This window comes from Coregonus clupeaformis, chromosome 30 (genome assembly GCF_020615455.1).
Source record: "Coregonus clupeaformis isolate EN_2021a chromosome 30, ASM2061545v1, whole genome shotgun sequence".
Lineage (NCBI taxonomy): Eukaryota > Metazoa > Chordata > Actinopteri > Salmoniformes > Salmonidae > Coregonus > Coregonus clupeaformis.
This window is the reverse complement of record NC_059221.1, coordinates 1,673,526-1,686,306: the sequence shown is the minus strand read 5'-3', so window position 1 is coordinate 1,686,306 and position 12,781 is coordinate 1,673,526. Positions and strand designations below refer to the sequence as shown.

The 12,781-nt window shown below is 42.1% G+C and overlaps 1 protein-coding gene across 1 annotated transcript in view; it reads right to left on the bottom strand.

Moving 5' to 3' along the window:
• Positions 1-8,418, bottom strand: part of LOC123482279 (tyrosine-protein phosphatase non-receptor type 11-like) — a 48,691-nt gene extending 40,273 nt beyond the window's left edge. The window contains exon 1 of the mRNA XM_045209375.1: positions 8,265-8,418. Within this exon, the coding sequence (XP_045065310.1) occupies positions 8,265-8,278 (14 nt within the window). The 5' untranslated portion in view covers positions 8,279-8,418. The remainder of the gene's footprint in view (positions 1-8,264) is intronic.
• Positions 8,419-12,781: the final 4,363 nt, after the last annotated feature.

The following is a 12,781-nucleotide window of genomic DNA, read 5'->3' as shown; positions in this document are numbered from 1 at the left end:
TTGAAATCAGTGGAATTAGAGTATGATAGCTAAGGAGATTCTGGCGTTTGATTGTAAATATGCAAACGGAGTCGGAAAGAGGACCCATAGAAGGCCGTTGTATAAAACACCTGTCTCCGGATTACATCTTCAAACTAAGGGCAAGCATAGCATCCGTGACAGAGAGGGAGAAGCGTCCATCCATGTATATGGGTAAGATAGTCTAGCTAGCTACATTTTCAGATATTACATGTTTCTAATTTTGTCAAAGTCGTTTTCATTTCAAGTTAACGTGTACTGCTAGCTAGCTAACGTTAGCTGGCTGGCTAGCTAGCTAACGTTACATGTATGATCTGTGTAGTAATATTATTCGTATCTAAGAGCCATTTGCATTGCTAGTTATAGCCTAATGTTAGCTAGCTAATATTGAACCTGGTTGGTTAGCTACCTGCAGATTCATGCAGGGTAGTAACATTATGAGTTGGGATTATGGTTCATTGTTTAGCTAGCTAGCTACATGTCTAAACAAAAGACTCCACTAAGCAAGTAACTAGAATGTTTATGATGTCACTGCGACAACTGTCGATAGACAGAATAACTGACAAATTTACGAACGCTCAGCACTTGTTGAATATGGACGGTGTCAGTAAACGTTGGCAAAAATAACGTAATTAAATTGTTGCCAGCAGCACAGTTGCAGTCACCAACGCTCTGGATAACATAAAAACAGCCTAACCAGCTCTGCTAGGGCGAGTGAAATGGTCAGAGTGAGCTGTTCTCTCATTTGTGTCTGGAAGTAGCTAGAAAGCTAGCCAACGTTAGCCAGTTAGCTTGGGTGCTTGACTGATGTTGTTAGGTCAGAACGCTCCGATCAACCCTACTTTTCGGCCAGAGTGTCCAGTGTTCGCTCCGAGAGCGAAACGCTCTGAATTTACGAACGGCCAATCTGACAATGCTCTGAGTTTACGAACGCCCAGAGCACACTCTGGCACTCCAGATAAAATTTACGAACACACCCGTAGTATAAATCAGCCTTTAGTCTTAATCTTAATAATTTTTCTCTGGGCCATGAAAAAACATTTCTCTACCAATCGGAAAAGAGAAAGTGTTACTATAGTAATCCCAGACAAGCAGCTTTTTAAATCACACCAGCAATGCTGTCATCTGATGAAACAATGGCAGCCCACTCAGACCATGCAGTCTCTGAAACTGTTCACCATTGCTCTATAATAACAACCAGCAACCAACATTACTTGCATCTTTTCTGCACAGCTTATACAACAGTTTTGGAGTGAATCACATAGTAGCACAACACATGCAACAATGTTCGAAAAGCTTTGTTTTGTTTGCTTTGAAAATGGAACAAACGCCCTACAAAGTGCCGACACTTAAACACAAGCAAAATACCTTTGTGCCCATTGCAGGTCAAAGGACAAGAGAGAGTGGTCAATATCACTTTCTGTGTTGGGCTCTAGTCTGTCTAGTCTGCAACCCCCACCCCAACACAAAACACACTAACAAACAAATGCACACTGGCCTGCCTGCTAATGAAGATCAGACAGGAGGTCACCCCCTGTTCCACCCCTGACCCCTCAATGGAACACTGCTCACCAATTACTGCACTAATTCCCCCCCCCCTCCCTCCCCTCCCTTCCCTGCCCTGGGACCACACTGCCCAGGTTTATCCCCACACACTTAGCAGTTCAGCAGGGTCAATTCCCTCAGGAAGCCCTAACACCAAATGTCCGCCAACAAGCACACCCACCCAGCACTACCCAGTCCACTCCAGCCAGATCCTCCAAAATGCACACAAAGTCATGAACATCAACCATTGAAGTGTGAGACTAACTTGACCTAATGCATTGCATTAGAAACACAACAGCAGCAACCTACTGGTAAGACCCAATGAATGTGGATGGAGAAAATACATTTTAATGTCAGGAAGGTTTTTCCCCCTACCTCACCATTCTGATCTGAGCTTGTCAGTGCCCCCTGGTTCAGTTCCCTACACGGTTACACAAGGAGGGGAAGGGAGGGACTTGTAGGAGTGCTGCCGCTGTGAGTTGGAGCGAGAGAGGCGGGGGCGTTTAATCTGGGATTTGGATGAGTGCGAGCGGCCCTGATAGGAGCGCCCGTCTCGTACTATCAGCTTCGGAGCGACTATCAGGCCGTCCCTCAGGGGACTTACATGACGTGGCACCATCGCCATGGCAACCGAAGACTCCAACTCCTACTTCAGCCTTCCTTCCTTGAAGGACAGTGGTTGCCAGTTCCCAAAGCAAGGCCGATTTAAAGGCCCAGTCTACATGCGCAGTAGGACATTACTGACCTCTGAGCATCGTAAGGATGTACAACATAGAAAACTATGCAAGGTCTCTCTGTATGTTCTCTAGTAGCATATTGGAGTCTATGTTTCTGTTATGTGGGAGATAATGTTGGACATACAGTACTATTGGATACTGTAGCCGATTGTAGCTGGCCTACATGATTTTAGGTCCAACACCTTAGTTCTGGCATTTCCGAATGATGCTGATGGAAAAAAAAGTATTACATTGCAACACAATATTAAATACATTTTCATCACAAAAATGATATTATCATCTGAAAAATGGAACAGTGAAACAAATGCAGACTCTTTATTTCAAAATGATCTAGAAAGTAATCAGAACAAGTACAAGATGAATGCCTTAAATTACACATGCCAATGATTGTACTCTCTTTTGCATTCTCTTTGAGCATTGCAAGATACATTATTATTTAAGTTTGAGAGGAATAAGCAATTGCTACTGCATGTCAACCAAGACATGGATGAACAAAGATAAACATGACAAGGACAAAACCAACCGTTTTAAATTTTAACATAAAGATACCCTCAGCTTTCAATGTTCAGCTATGCCATTTACTTCTCCAATAAATAAAGAAGATACTGTACATTAAGTACATAGGTCACACTGAAGTCAAGAAACTAGCAGACTTTCCCCAGAAAGCTCATGTCACTAACAGCATGTGCCCAGACATGAAACCATGAGGCCAGGCCAGCTTATTAAGAGTTTCCCCTCGTAAGCCCCCTGCTTATGCCTGATCCAGTCCCAGGAGTCCTATTCAGTCTGCAATGAAGACGCTAATGATTAACAAGTACACCCTCAAGACATGAAGCCTGCAGGCTCCTCTAAGGCCTTTCATTGGCACATAGAGAGACATAACATATTATAAGCATTGTTCTAAGACATTACAAAGGCTCATACATGCTTATAACAAGTTACAAAGCATTATACCTGGATATTTTTGGTAAAGTGTTACTATGGCATTCAATTAGAAAACAATACACCAATGTGATGTTGTAAGAGTGGACACCAGAATGGGATTTTTTTTGTCAAACTTTGAATTGGCTGGTTATTGTGTAAGTCTGGGGCCAATGTGTTTGTCCTTTCTCTTTTTCTTTGTGCAGAGTTTAATGATTAACTGGTAGTGTCCATGCTTGCCACATCTCTCACTGAGAAATCACTTTCGCAAATAGATCAACTTGAACAGATGTGCGCCACCAAAATGTAGACCCTTGTTTCTCATTTTGTTTATGAATATATTTAACACCAACATATTAAGACCACTTGACTTACTGTACTATGAATTCGACAGGTAAAAAAACCTAACATTTGCAGTATAAAAATACCTGAAGTATGCCCTTTCTGTGGTGACCTCATGCTACAAATATCATCCTCATCTCTCTTTATATCCTCACAGAACACGACTGCAGGAATGACTCAGGGCTTTCCAAGAATTTCCTTTGACAAGTACCAGGCCCTTCAATTCCCCGTATCAGGCATGGAGCACTGGCCGAAAGAGAGACCGAGCGAGAGAGAGAGAATAATTTTGAGCACAAAAGCCAAATCCAGAGTCACTGCGCCAGAACCAGTGTTTCTCAATGCACCTGATGTGAAACTGTCAATGAGAGACTGGTATAAAAAAAGGCACACAGAGAAGGAAAGAGCAAAATGTAGAGTGACAGATGGAAGGGAGAGCAACACAGTCAAAAAGCTCAGCGGGCGAACACAGCACAGAGCACAGCGCTAGCTTGCTCAGACAGACAGGGGAAACAGAGGTCCCACGTGCATCCAGCACGCCGGCTCTCTATCCTCTTACATAATGTCTCAAGTTCAATACAGCCTGGGCTATATAAAGCTCTGGCTAGGCCTGGTGTCAAAAAGGTGATATACTTAGTGCCCCCAACGCTGCATGAAAGCCCCGTTAGGGCTATATCGGTCACAGACAAGCCCCGGGGTGTGGATTTTGGTCATGTTGCTGGTATTTTTAGAACAGCTGATGATCCTGCGGTATTTACATGCAGTGCAAACCCACCCTCAGTGGCTAGATGCCCCACATCACTATGTAGCCAGCTAGTGGTTAGCAGCCAACTTAGCGCTTTCATGTTGCACATGAAAGGCGTACATGAAGGTATGCATTTGAAGGATATTATGGACTAGCCCCCTCTGTTTTGAGGGGATGGCTAACTATTCTGCCTGATTGTGTGCAATGATATCGAAAATCTGGGGAAAAGAGGGCTTTTAGACTTAATGGGAAATCCATTTAACTTGCATGAGCACAGGCTATGCACACAGTTTGAAGAGAGAGCTACAGGTTCAACTGTGGCCAGACAAGGAGTGTAGCATTGGCGGTTTAATATAACCTGACCATTATACATTGTCTGAGATATTTAACCCATTTTGAGAGTGTTGCGCTATCTTGATTCATTTGATGCTGGAAAAACCTAACTTCCCAAGCTTTGGATAACCTAAGAACAAATTTGTTGAAGCAACAAGTTGATCAGTCATAATTTAGAAGAAAGCAGGTATGAAAAACTGATAAAGCTTGGACAGCTGCATCCTATTCAAAATGTGACTTTAGCAACTGGTAGGTAAAATGCATGTTATTGTAGTTTCAATTGGTGCAATATTATGAAGCCAGAAATGTGCACATTTAAAGGGATAGTTTACCCCAAATCAAAGTTTGTCATTAATTTTCATACTTCAAGCTTTGCTTCTGGGAGTTGTGAGCTACCCCTTTAAATGGCATTAGTTAGTCATTAGCCAGTAGCAATAACTTTAATCTAACCCTATTGCCTTTTTCTCCACATGCACCCATGTGGAAAGTCCAAGACTGTGTGAAAACAAAATGCATTAGTCTATGAATCATACAGCTACAAATAACAGAAGAAACATATTTCATAAATCCCATAACATCCCAAATAACAGAATACACATTTGTAATAAATCCCAAAATATCCTAGAACAAACCAACTAACGAAATTACAAACTGGCGGATACATTTGAGAGTGCTGTGGTGATGCATCAAACAGCTACTGGAAATATCAAAATGTGATAACTTAAATCAAACACAGCCGGAGGGAAGATGAAAGGATTTGATTGCATTGGTAATTATAGTATGGCCATAACAGCTCTTATTGTGAATTCCTGGAAATTTTGGAAGGGCTATCTTACATCTCCACATTGGCCTGTTGTTTTCCTGACTGCCTATCGACCCCGAATGACTCACTGTTTTCCACAGTTTCAATCAGTTTCAGTGAAAGACGAAGCTCGTTCCACAAACAAAAGAGCCAAAGGAGATTTCCAATAGTGGAAAACTTGGAACCGCTTTATTTGAAGAGCACCGGGATGGACCGGCAAAATGTTATAGGTATGAGAGAACTCCTGCTATAGCTAACGATGTGAAATCGGTATGACACACACAACTCGATTGTGATAGGCATTATGTCAAGCTTATGACAGTGTTATGGTGGCAATGTACAAGCCAACCTCCAGTAATGTGTTACTGGATGATGAAAGAAGAGGGACACACACGGTTGTCGAAATGTTGTGAATTTTGGTGCAGGGAATGAAGCACTCAGGAGCAGCATTATATTCAGCACCGATTTTAGAACGTTTTGGATGCGCTTTACTCAAAACAATGCCCTTCATTGAACTGTCACTAATAGTCACTAATAGTTATGAACTACTTTGCATTTGATGATAAAAGGCAATAAAGGCGGAACACGCTAACTATTAATTATTGGTTGATCTGAAGTAAAAACTAACGGACTCAAATGTTTGACTGCTAAATAGTAAGTTCAGAAGCAGACGGTCTTTCCAAGATGGCACCCAGACTATTGTTCAGATGAATGTGTCAGAAACTGTTCCCCTGTGGCTCACAGGAGCAGGAAGTACTGAACCACAGACTAAACAGAACAGATAACAAAAGATGGAAACAAACACCCACTAACCAACTAGGTTGTCACCATCCCAGCATTGTGATACTCAGAAATATCATGGTATTAAAACAAAACATAAGGCACACTTAATTTATTGACAAACAGTCCTAATGTCAGTCACATGTTCTTATTTTCCAAGCTATAAAGGACTAAAGCGATTGGTCTGCTTTGTGTTTTCCTTTCTTAGCCATGGAAAATAAAGTTTCATAGTATTGTGATACTGGTATCGTGACAACCCTTTAATCAACAAACTCCAATGAAATACTACTAGTGTTTCGCCTACCATTACTTTGGTGGGGAAGCCACGCATGAAAAACTAAATCCAACGTCATATTATCATAATGTCTCCCAAGCATGAAACTACATGTAGGCTATCGTTTGTCCATAGTGAAGGCTTGACATAAACTCGCTGAGAACCTAAAAATACATGTTAGAACGTTCTCGGGGAACGAGCCAAGATGTTTAGCTAATTTCACAACAAGTCCTTTTTGATGCAAGGAGACTAACGCCACATCCAGCCAGTATTAATGATGCAAAGCTGTTATTTTTGCCAAACTGCGACATGGATGAATTACACCACTTTGTTCTCAAGGAACAGAAATAAATGCCTTTGTGTGTTCTCACAAGGACTGCATTGCTAAACAACATTGTTGTTATCTAACATCCATTAATTTGTTCGCACAGCTTTACTTCTACAGTGGCCATCCCGTTTGGAAACTTTGATGTGGTTATGCCTGCCTAAAACAAATCATGGATAGCATAGGCCTACCTAAACCCCATTCTGATTATTTTTGTATTTGCTTATGAGGCAACTGACACTAGGCTACATTTGAAAATTACTTATTTACTGAGCTAAAACTATTTTATCTCCTCCTGATATGAGGGGACACACTTCAGTTGATAACTTAATTGTAAATGTGTAATATTGACCAAAGTCCTGTTCAGATTACAAAAAGTCTAGTTACCATTTCAGTGAATGAAATACCTCATTGAACAAACATATAAAACATCATAATTTAAATGTAGGCCTATCTGTAAATTCCAAACAGTATGCTGTGCTCAAATGGTTCAACAATAATATCAAATGTAAAATGTGAAGACTAATTAATTAAGTTTCTCAAACATCATAGAGAAATACTGTGTAAAACAACCACCTGTGTCAACTATGACAGTCATGTAAGCTAGTCTACAGTAGCCTCCCAATAAGTTAATAGGGGTTACTTGTTTTAGGTTTACAAATCATTAAATGTTTGTTCTAACAGGTTTTAACCACATTTAGGTAAAAATGCAACAAGTATTTCTGATGTAACCAAACCAAAGTGTAATTCATTTGTGGCCTATTCTATTGTTTGAAAATACAACAAATAGTCAGCTCAATTCAACCTAGATTTGAATAAGTATGTTGCATTCCAACTACAAATACAGAGCTTGCATTCTGCAAAAGCCAAACCTGGTGGTTTCCTGCACAGCACAGAGAGAGAGAGAGAGAGAGAGAGAGAGAGAGAGAGAGAGAGAGAGAGAGAGAGAGAGAGAGAGAGAGAGAGAGAGAGAGAGAGAGAGAGAGAGAGAGAGAGAGAGAGAGAGAGAGAGAGAGAGAGAGAGAGAGAGAGAGAGAGAGAGAGAGAGAGAGAGAGAGAGAGAACTTGTGTGCTATGGCAAATAAGACCCTCCTGGTTTTCAAATGAACAGTTGTCGCTTTATATCAATCTATATTCAACGGCACAGGAGTTTTGCCATGTCCCATAGCCTTACAAGCGTAAAATAGCCTATAATCTAAATGTCTATGACAATATTATTGTAACTCTGAATTTACAGTCAATAACTTTTGTCATACAAATACAAGATGCCGACAAAGCAACAAAAATACCGCTAATTGAAGCAACCATTTGTGCGTTTTAATGGGTCAAAACGTCAACCTGCAAGTCCAACACGGCATGTCCTGGAATAAATCGAGATACGCTGTTAGAATGGGTGAAAGCTTATTCCCGATTCGTTCCATTGTTTTCGATCAAGCCGGTCTTACCTGCGAGACGTCATAGCAGTTTTAGAAAGCTGTCCTCGAATGTGAAGGGAAAGTCAAATAAAGCGAGCCTTCCCTTTACCGCTTCGCGGTGTCGCTGTTTGAGAGCATGTACTGGGGAGGGCGGTTGTTGAACAATGTTCAACTCCAAAGACAATATCGCCGGATACCCCGCCTCCAAAGCCCACAGTCAGGGATATTCGTTCTACTACGGGTCGGTGTGGCTAAAACAAAGACTGAAGTGTGTAGTTTATTCTATTATACCGTGTCCATAATATCCACTTGGTTCATGTCAGATCGCTTACAGGTGGAATAGCAGAACAATGAAGAACAGACTGTGAAGAAGCGCGCTTGTGTCTGGTGCATGCGTGTATAGGCCTAGCCTATTGCCTATCAAACATTTGCCTGCATTATAAAATCGAATTCAATATTATATAGCCTTTAAAACCAAAAGGGGAGGGCAAGCAAGTTGAAGCCAGTTCTATATCACCTCAATCATTACCTACTTATCACTACATGGGACCTCACATCATATTAGTGCAGTTCATGAGAAGGTAACTAGTTGAAAGAACATTCTGTATGCTAAATGCTGCCAGTTTTCGTATTGAAATGCCTGATTACACAAGTCTTGATTAGAAAATAGTCCTCCACGAACTCCCTTTCGTGTTATTAATAGCAACAATGCAATTAATGAACGTCATTATGCAATGTTTTGCTCAGCTATTGTCTCCCAGAGGAGGATAATGGCAAATCTATTTAAATCTTCTGCCTGCCTCTGTCCACTTCATTTTACCATTAGGCATGAACGCAAACTGTAGGTTGCAGAGAGGGAGAGAGGGAGAGATGCACAGAAACAGAGGGAGAAAAAATACGATAGACAGATGTAGAGAGAAGGGAAAGAGGGGGGAAGAGACCAAGAGAGAGGCCAATAGAAAAACAGAGGGGTGAGAGAGAGGCAGGGAGAGACAGACACTGTAGAAACGGAGAAAGAGAGCGAGAGAGTGCTCCTCAGTCAGAGCGAAAGGCAACTAAGTCAGTGCTTCCATGGCTGCAGCTGCATTGACGTCACCGGGATGTGTGGTTATCAGCAGGGGTTAATCTGCCAGGGAATGGGGTTATGCAATTGTCTGAGGCTACAGGGCTTTCTCTCATCTATGGATTTGCTTTGCACTGATATATACTGAACAAAAATATAAACTCAACATGAAACAATTTCTAAGATTTTACTGAGTTACAGTTCATATAAGGAAATCAGTCAATTTAAATATGCCCACCCACTTGGGAGCCAGGCTCATCCACTGTGGAGCCAGGCCCAGAAAATCAGAATGAGTTTTCCCCCACAAAATGGCTTTATTACTGACAGAAATACTCCTCAGCACCCCCTTAGATGATCCAGCAGGTGAAGAAGCCAGGTGTGGAGGTCCTGGGCTGGCGTGGTTACAAGTGGTCTTATTTATGCATTTGGTCTTGTGTCTTGTATAGAATACTATCGTAGTAGCAGTCAGATATTTACAATGTGCCATGAATACTAGGCTAGTTTTTTTTTGCAAAGAAGCTAGCTAGCTCTCTACCTACCTAGACGGTATTAGCAACATACCCTCATTTTACCAGATCCTCTTCTCCTTCAGCCAGTGGAGGTCTAATGTAATCCCTTACAATGTCTGCCAACTATATGAATGAGGTGAAATCTATTTCAATTCATAGTGTCAGAATGCAATGCTATATTAAAGCAATTCAGAACTAACTTTTGACATGTTCTGTTGCAGATTCAAAGCCAAATTAACTAATTGCAGTATCCATAATCATTAATGAATAAGCATATTTATTTGACAAGAATGCACCTAGTCAATCACATCAAACACCTGAACTCCAATAAATTACATTGTTTTAAAGAAATCTAAATAATAAACAACGCATACATATGCCTTTTATACTGTACATAACATAAAAACATCTGACTTGAAGTATTAATCAATGCCACAAACCTGGGACATTGAAGAGCACCATATTAACTATTATCACTATCTGAGAATGAACAAATTCTTCTGCTTTTCCATTTTAGGAATTAAACCAGCACAAATAACACAAAATGTAAAACAGCATATTGTGATTTTGGGTGTGAGTTACAAATGGAGAAACAACTGGATGCGTAAGGTAGGTTTAATATAAAATACTAGGTTAACTCCAGCAGAATGAGAAACATACTTAACAGACTCAAAACAAGGAAGCCATGCCTAAACGCAGCTATATCAATACCCTTCTTGTCAATTTAACAGGTCCATGTTGTTGCTGTCAATTGTGAACAGCACATTTACCCCTGCATTCAGTTTGAACCCCAAAATAAGCAGGAAGACTGCAATCTCAATCACACTCCACACTGCCCTTTCCCACCTGGACAAAAGTAACACCTATGTGAAATACTAGGTTAACTCCAGCAGAATGAGAAACATACTTAACAGACTCAAAACAAGGAAGCCATGCCTAAACGCAGCTATATCAATACCCTTCTTGTCAATTTAACAGGTCCATGTTGTTGCTGTCAATTGTGAACAGCACATTTACCCCTGCATTCAGTTTGAACCCCAAAATAAGCAGGAAGACTGCAATCTCAATCACACTCCACACTGCCCTTTCCCACCTGGACAAAAGTAACACCTATGTGAGAATGCTGTTAGTTGACTACAGCTCAGCGTTCAACACCATAGTGCCCACAAAGCTCATCACTAAACTAAGGACCCTGGGACTAAACACCTCCCTCTACAATTGGATCCTGGACTTCCTGACGGGCCGCCCCCAGGTGGTAAGGGTAGGCAACAACACGTCTGCCACGCTGATCCTCAACACTGGGGCCCCTCAGGGGTGCATGCTTAGTCCCCTCCTGTACTCCCTGTTCACCTACGACTGCATGGCCAAACACGACTCCAACACCATCATTAAGTTTGCTGATGACACAACAGTGGTAGGCCTGATCACTGACAACGATGAGACAGCCTATAGGTAGGAGGTCAGAGACCTGGCAGTGTGGTGCCAGGACAACAACCTCTCCCTCAATGTGAGCAAGACAAAGGAGATAATCGTGGACTACAAGAAAAGGAGGGCCGAACATCAACGGGGCTGTAGTGGAGCGGGTCGAGAGTTTCAAGTTCCTTGGTGTCCACATCACCAACGAACTATCATGGTCCAAACACACCAAGACAGTCGTGAAGAGGGCACGACAACACCTTTTCCCCCTCAGGAGACTGAAAAGATTTGGCATGGGTCCCCAGATCCTCAAAAAGTTCTACAGCTGCACCATTGAGAGCATCCTGACCGGTTGCATCACCGCCTGGTATGGCAACTGCTCGGCATCTGACCGTAAGGCACTAAAGAGGGTAGTGCGCACGGCCAAGCTTCCTGCCATCCAGGATCTATATACTAGGCGGTGTCAGAGGAAGGCCCAAAAAGTTGTCAAAGACTCCAGTCACCCAAGTCATAGACTGTTCCTCTGCTACCGCATGGCAAGCGGTACCGGAGCGCCAAGTCTAGGTCCAAAAGGGTTCTTAACAGCTTCTACCCCCAAGCCATAAGAGTGCTGAACAATTAATCAAATAGTTTATTTGGTAAATATTTTCTTAACTCTTTCTTGAACTTCATTGTTGGTTAAGGGCTTGTAAGTAAGCATTTCACGGTGAGGTCTACACCTGTTGTATTCGGCGCTGTCACGACTTCCGCCGAGGCTGCCTCCCCTCCTTGTTCGGGCAGGCTTCGGCGTTCGTCGTCACCGGCTTACTAGCCACTGCCGCTCCATGTATCATCATTCCATTTGTCTTGTCTTGTCTATTACACACACCTGGTTCTTATCCCCTCATTAGTCTGTGTATAAGTGTTCCCTCTGCCCCCCTTGTCCTTGTGGGTGATTGTTATTTGTGAGAGTAGTGTAGCTCGGTGGAGCTACTCGCACTTTGTATTGCCGGGGTAGATATGTCCCCTGTGCCTGTATATTATTGGAGTATCCCGTACCGTGTATTGCCAGGGTAGATAGTTTCCCGTGTCTGTTTTCGTGTGTCACTATCCAGCGCTATTTGTGTATGACGGAATAAACTCTGATTTCGGTGATTACCCTCCTGCGACTGACTCCTTCTATCACACTCATCACAGGCGCATGTGACAAATAAAGTTTAATTTGATTTGATTTACCGCGGCCTGTGTGTAAGCGCCTTTAAATGTGTTACTGAGTCTAGATGTTATCAAATCAGGAGAAGAACAAGTGAAGGAAGCAGCATAGGGAAAATAGGTGAAGGTAGGGTGGGTTTATAGAGATAAGATGGAGAGTTCCAACGTGTCTGAAGTTGAGGGACCATGAGGCATAAAAGGCATAGTGTGGAATAAGGGGTAGCTAGGGGGATGGTTGGCCATGGAATAAACATAAAATGGGGTGCTGGTGTGCTTCACTCATAGTTTAACTGATAGATCCACTAAAATAGACTACAATGGAATTAGCAGACTTATTGATATGGGACATCCAGGTTGCCATTGACCGA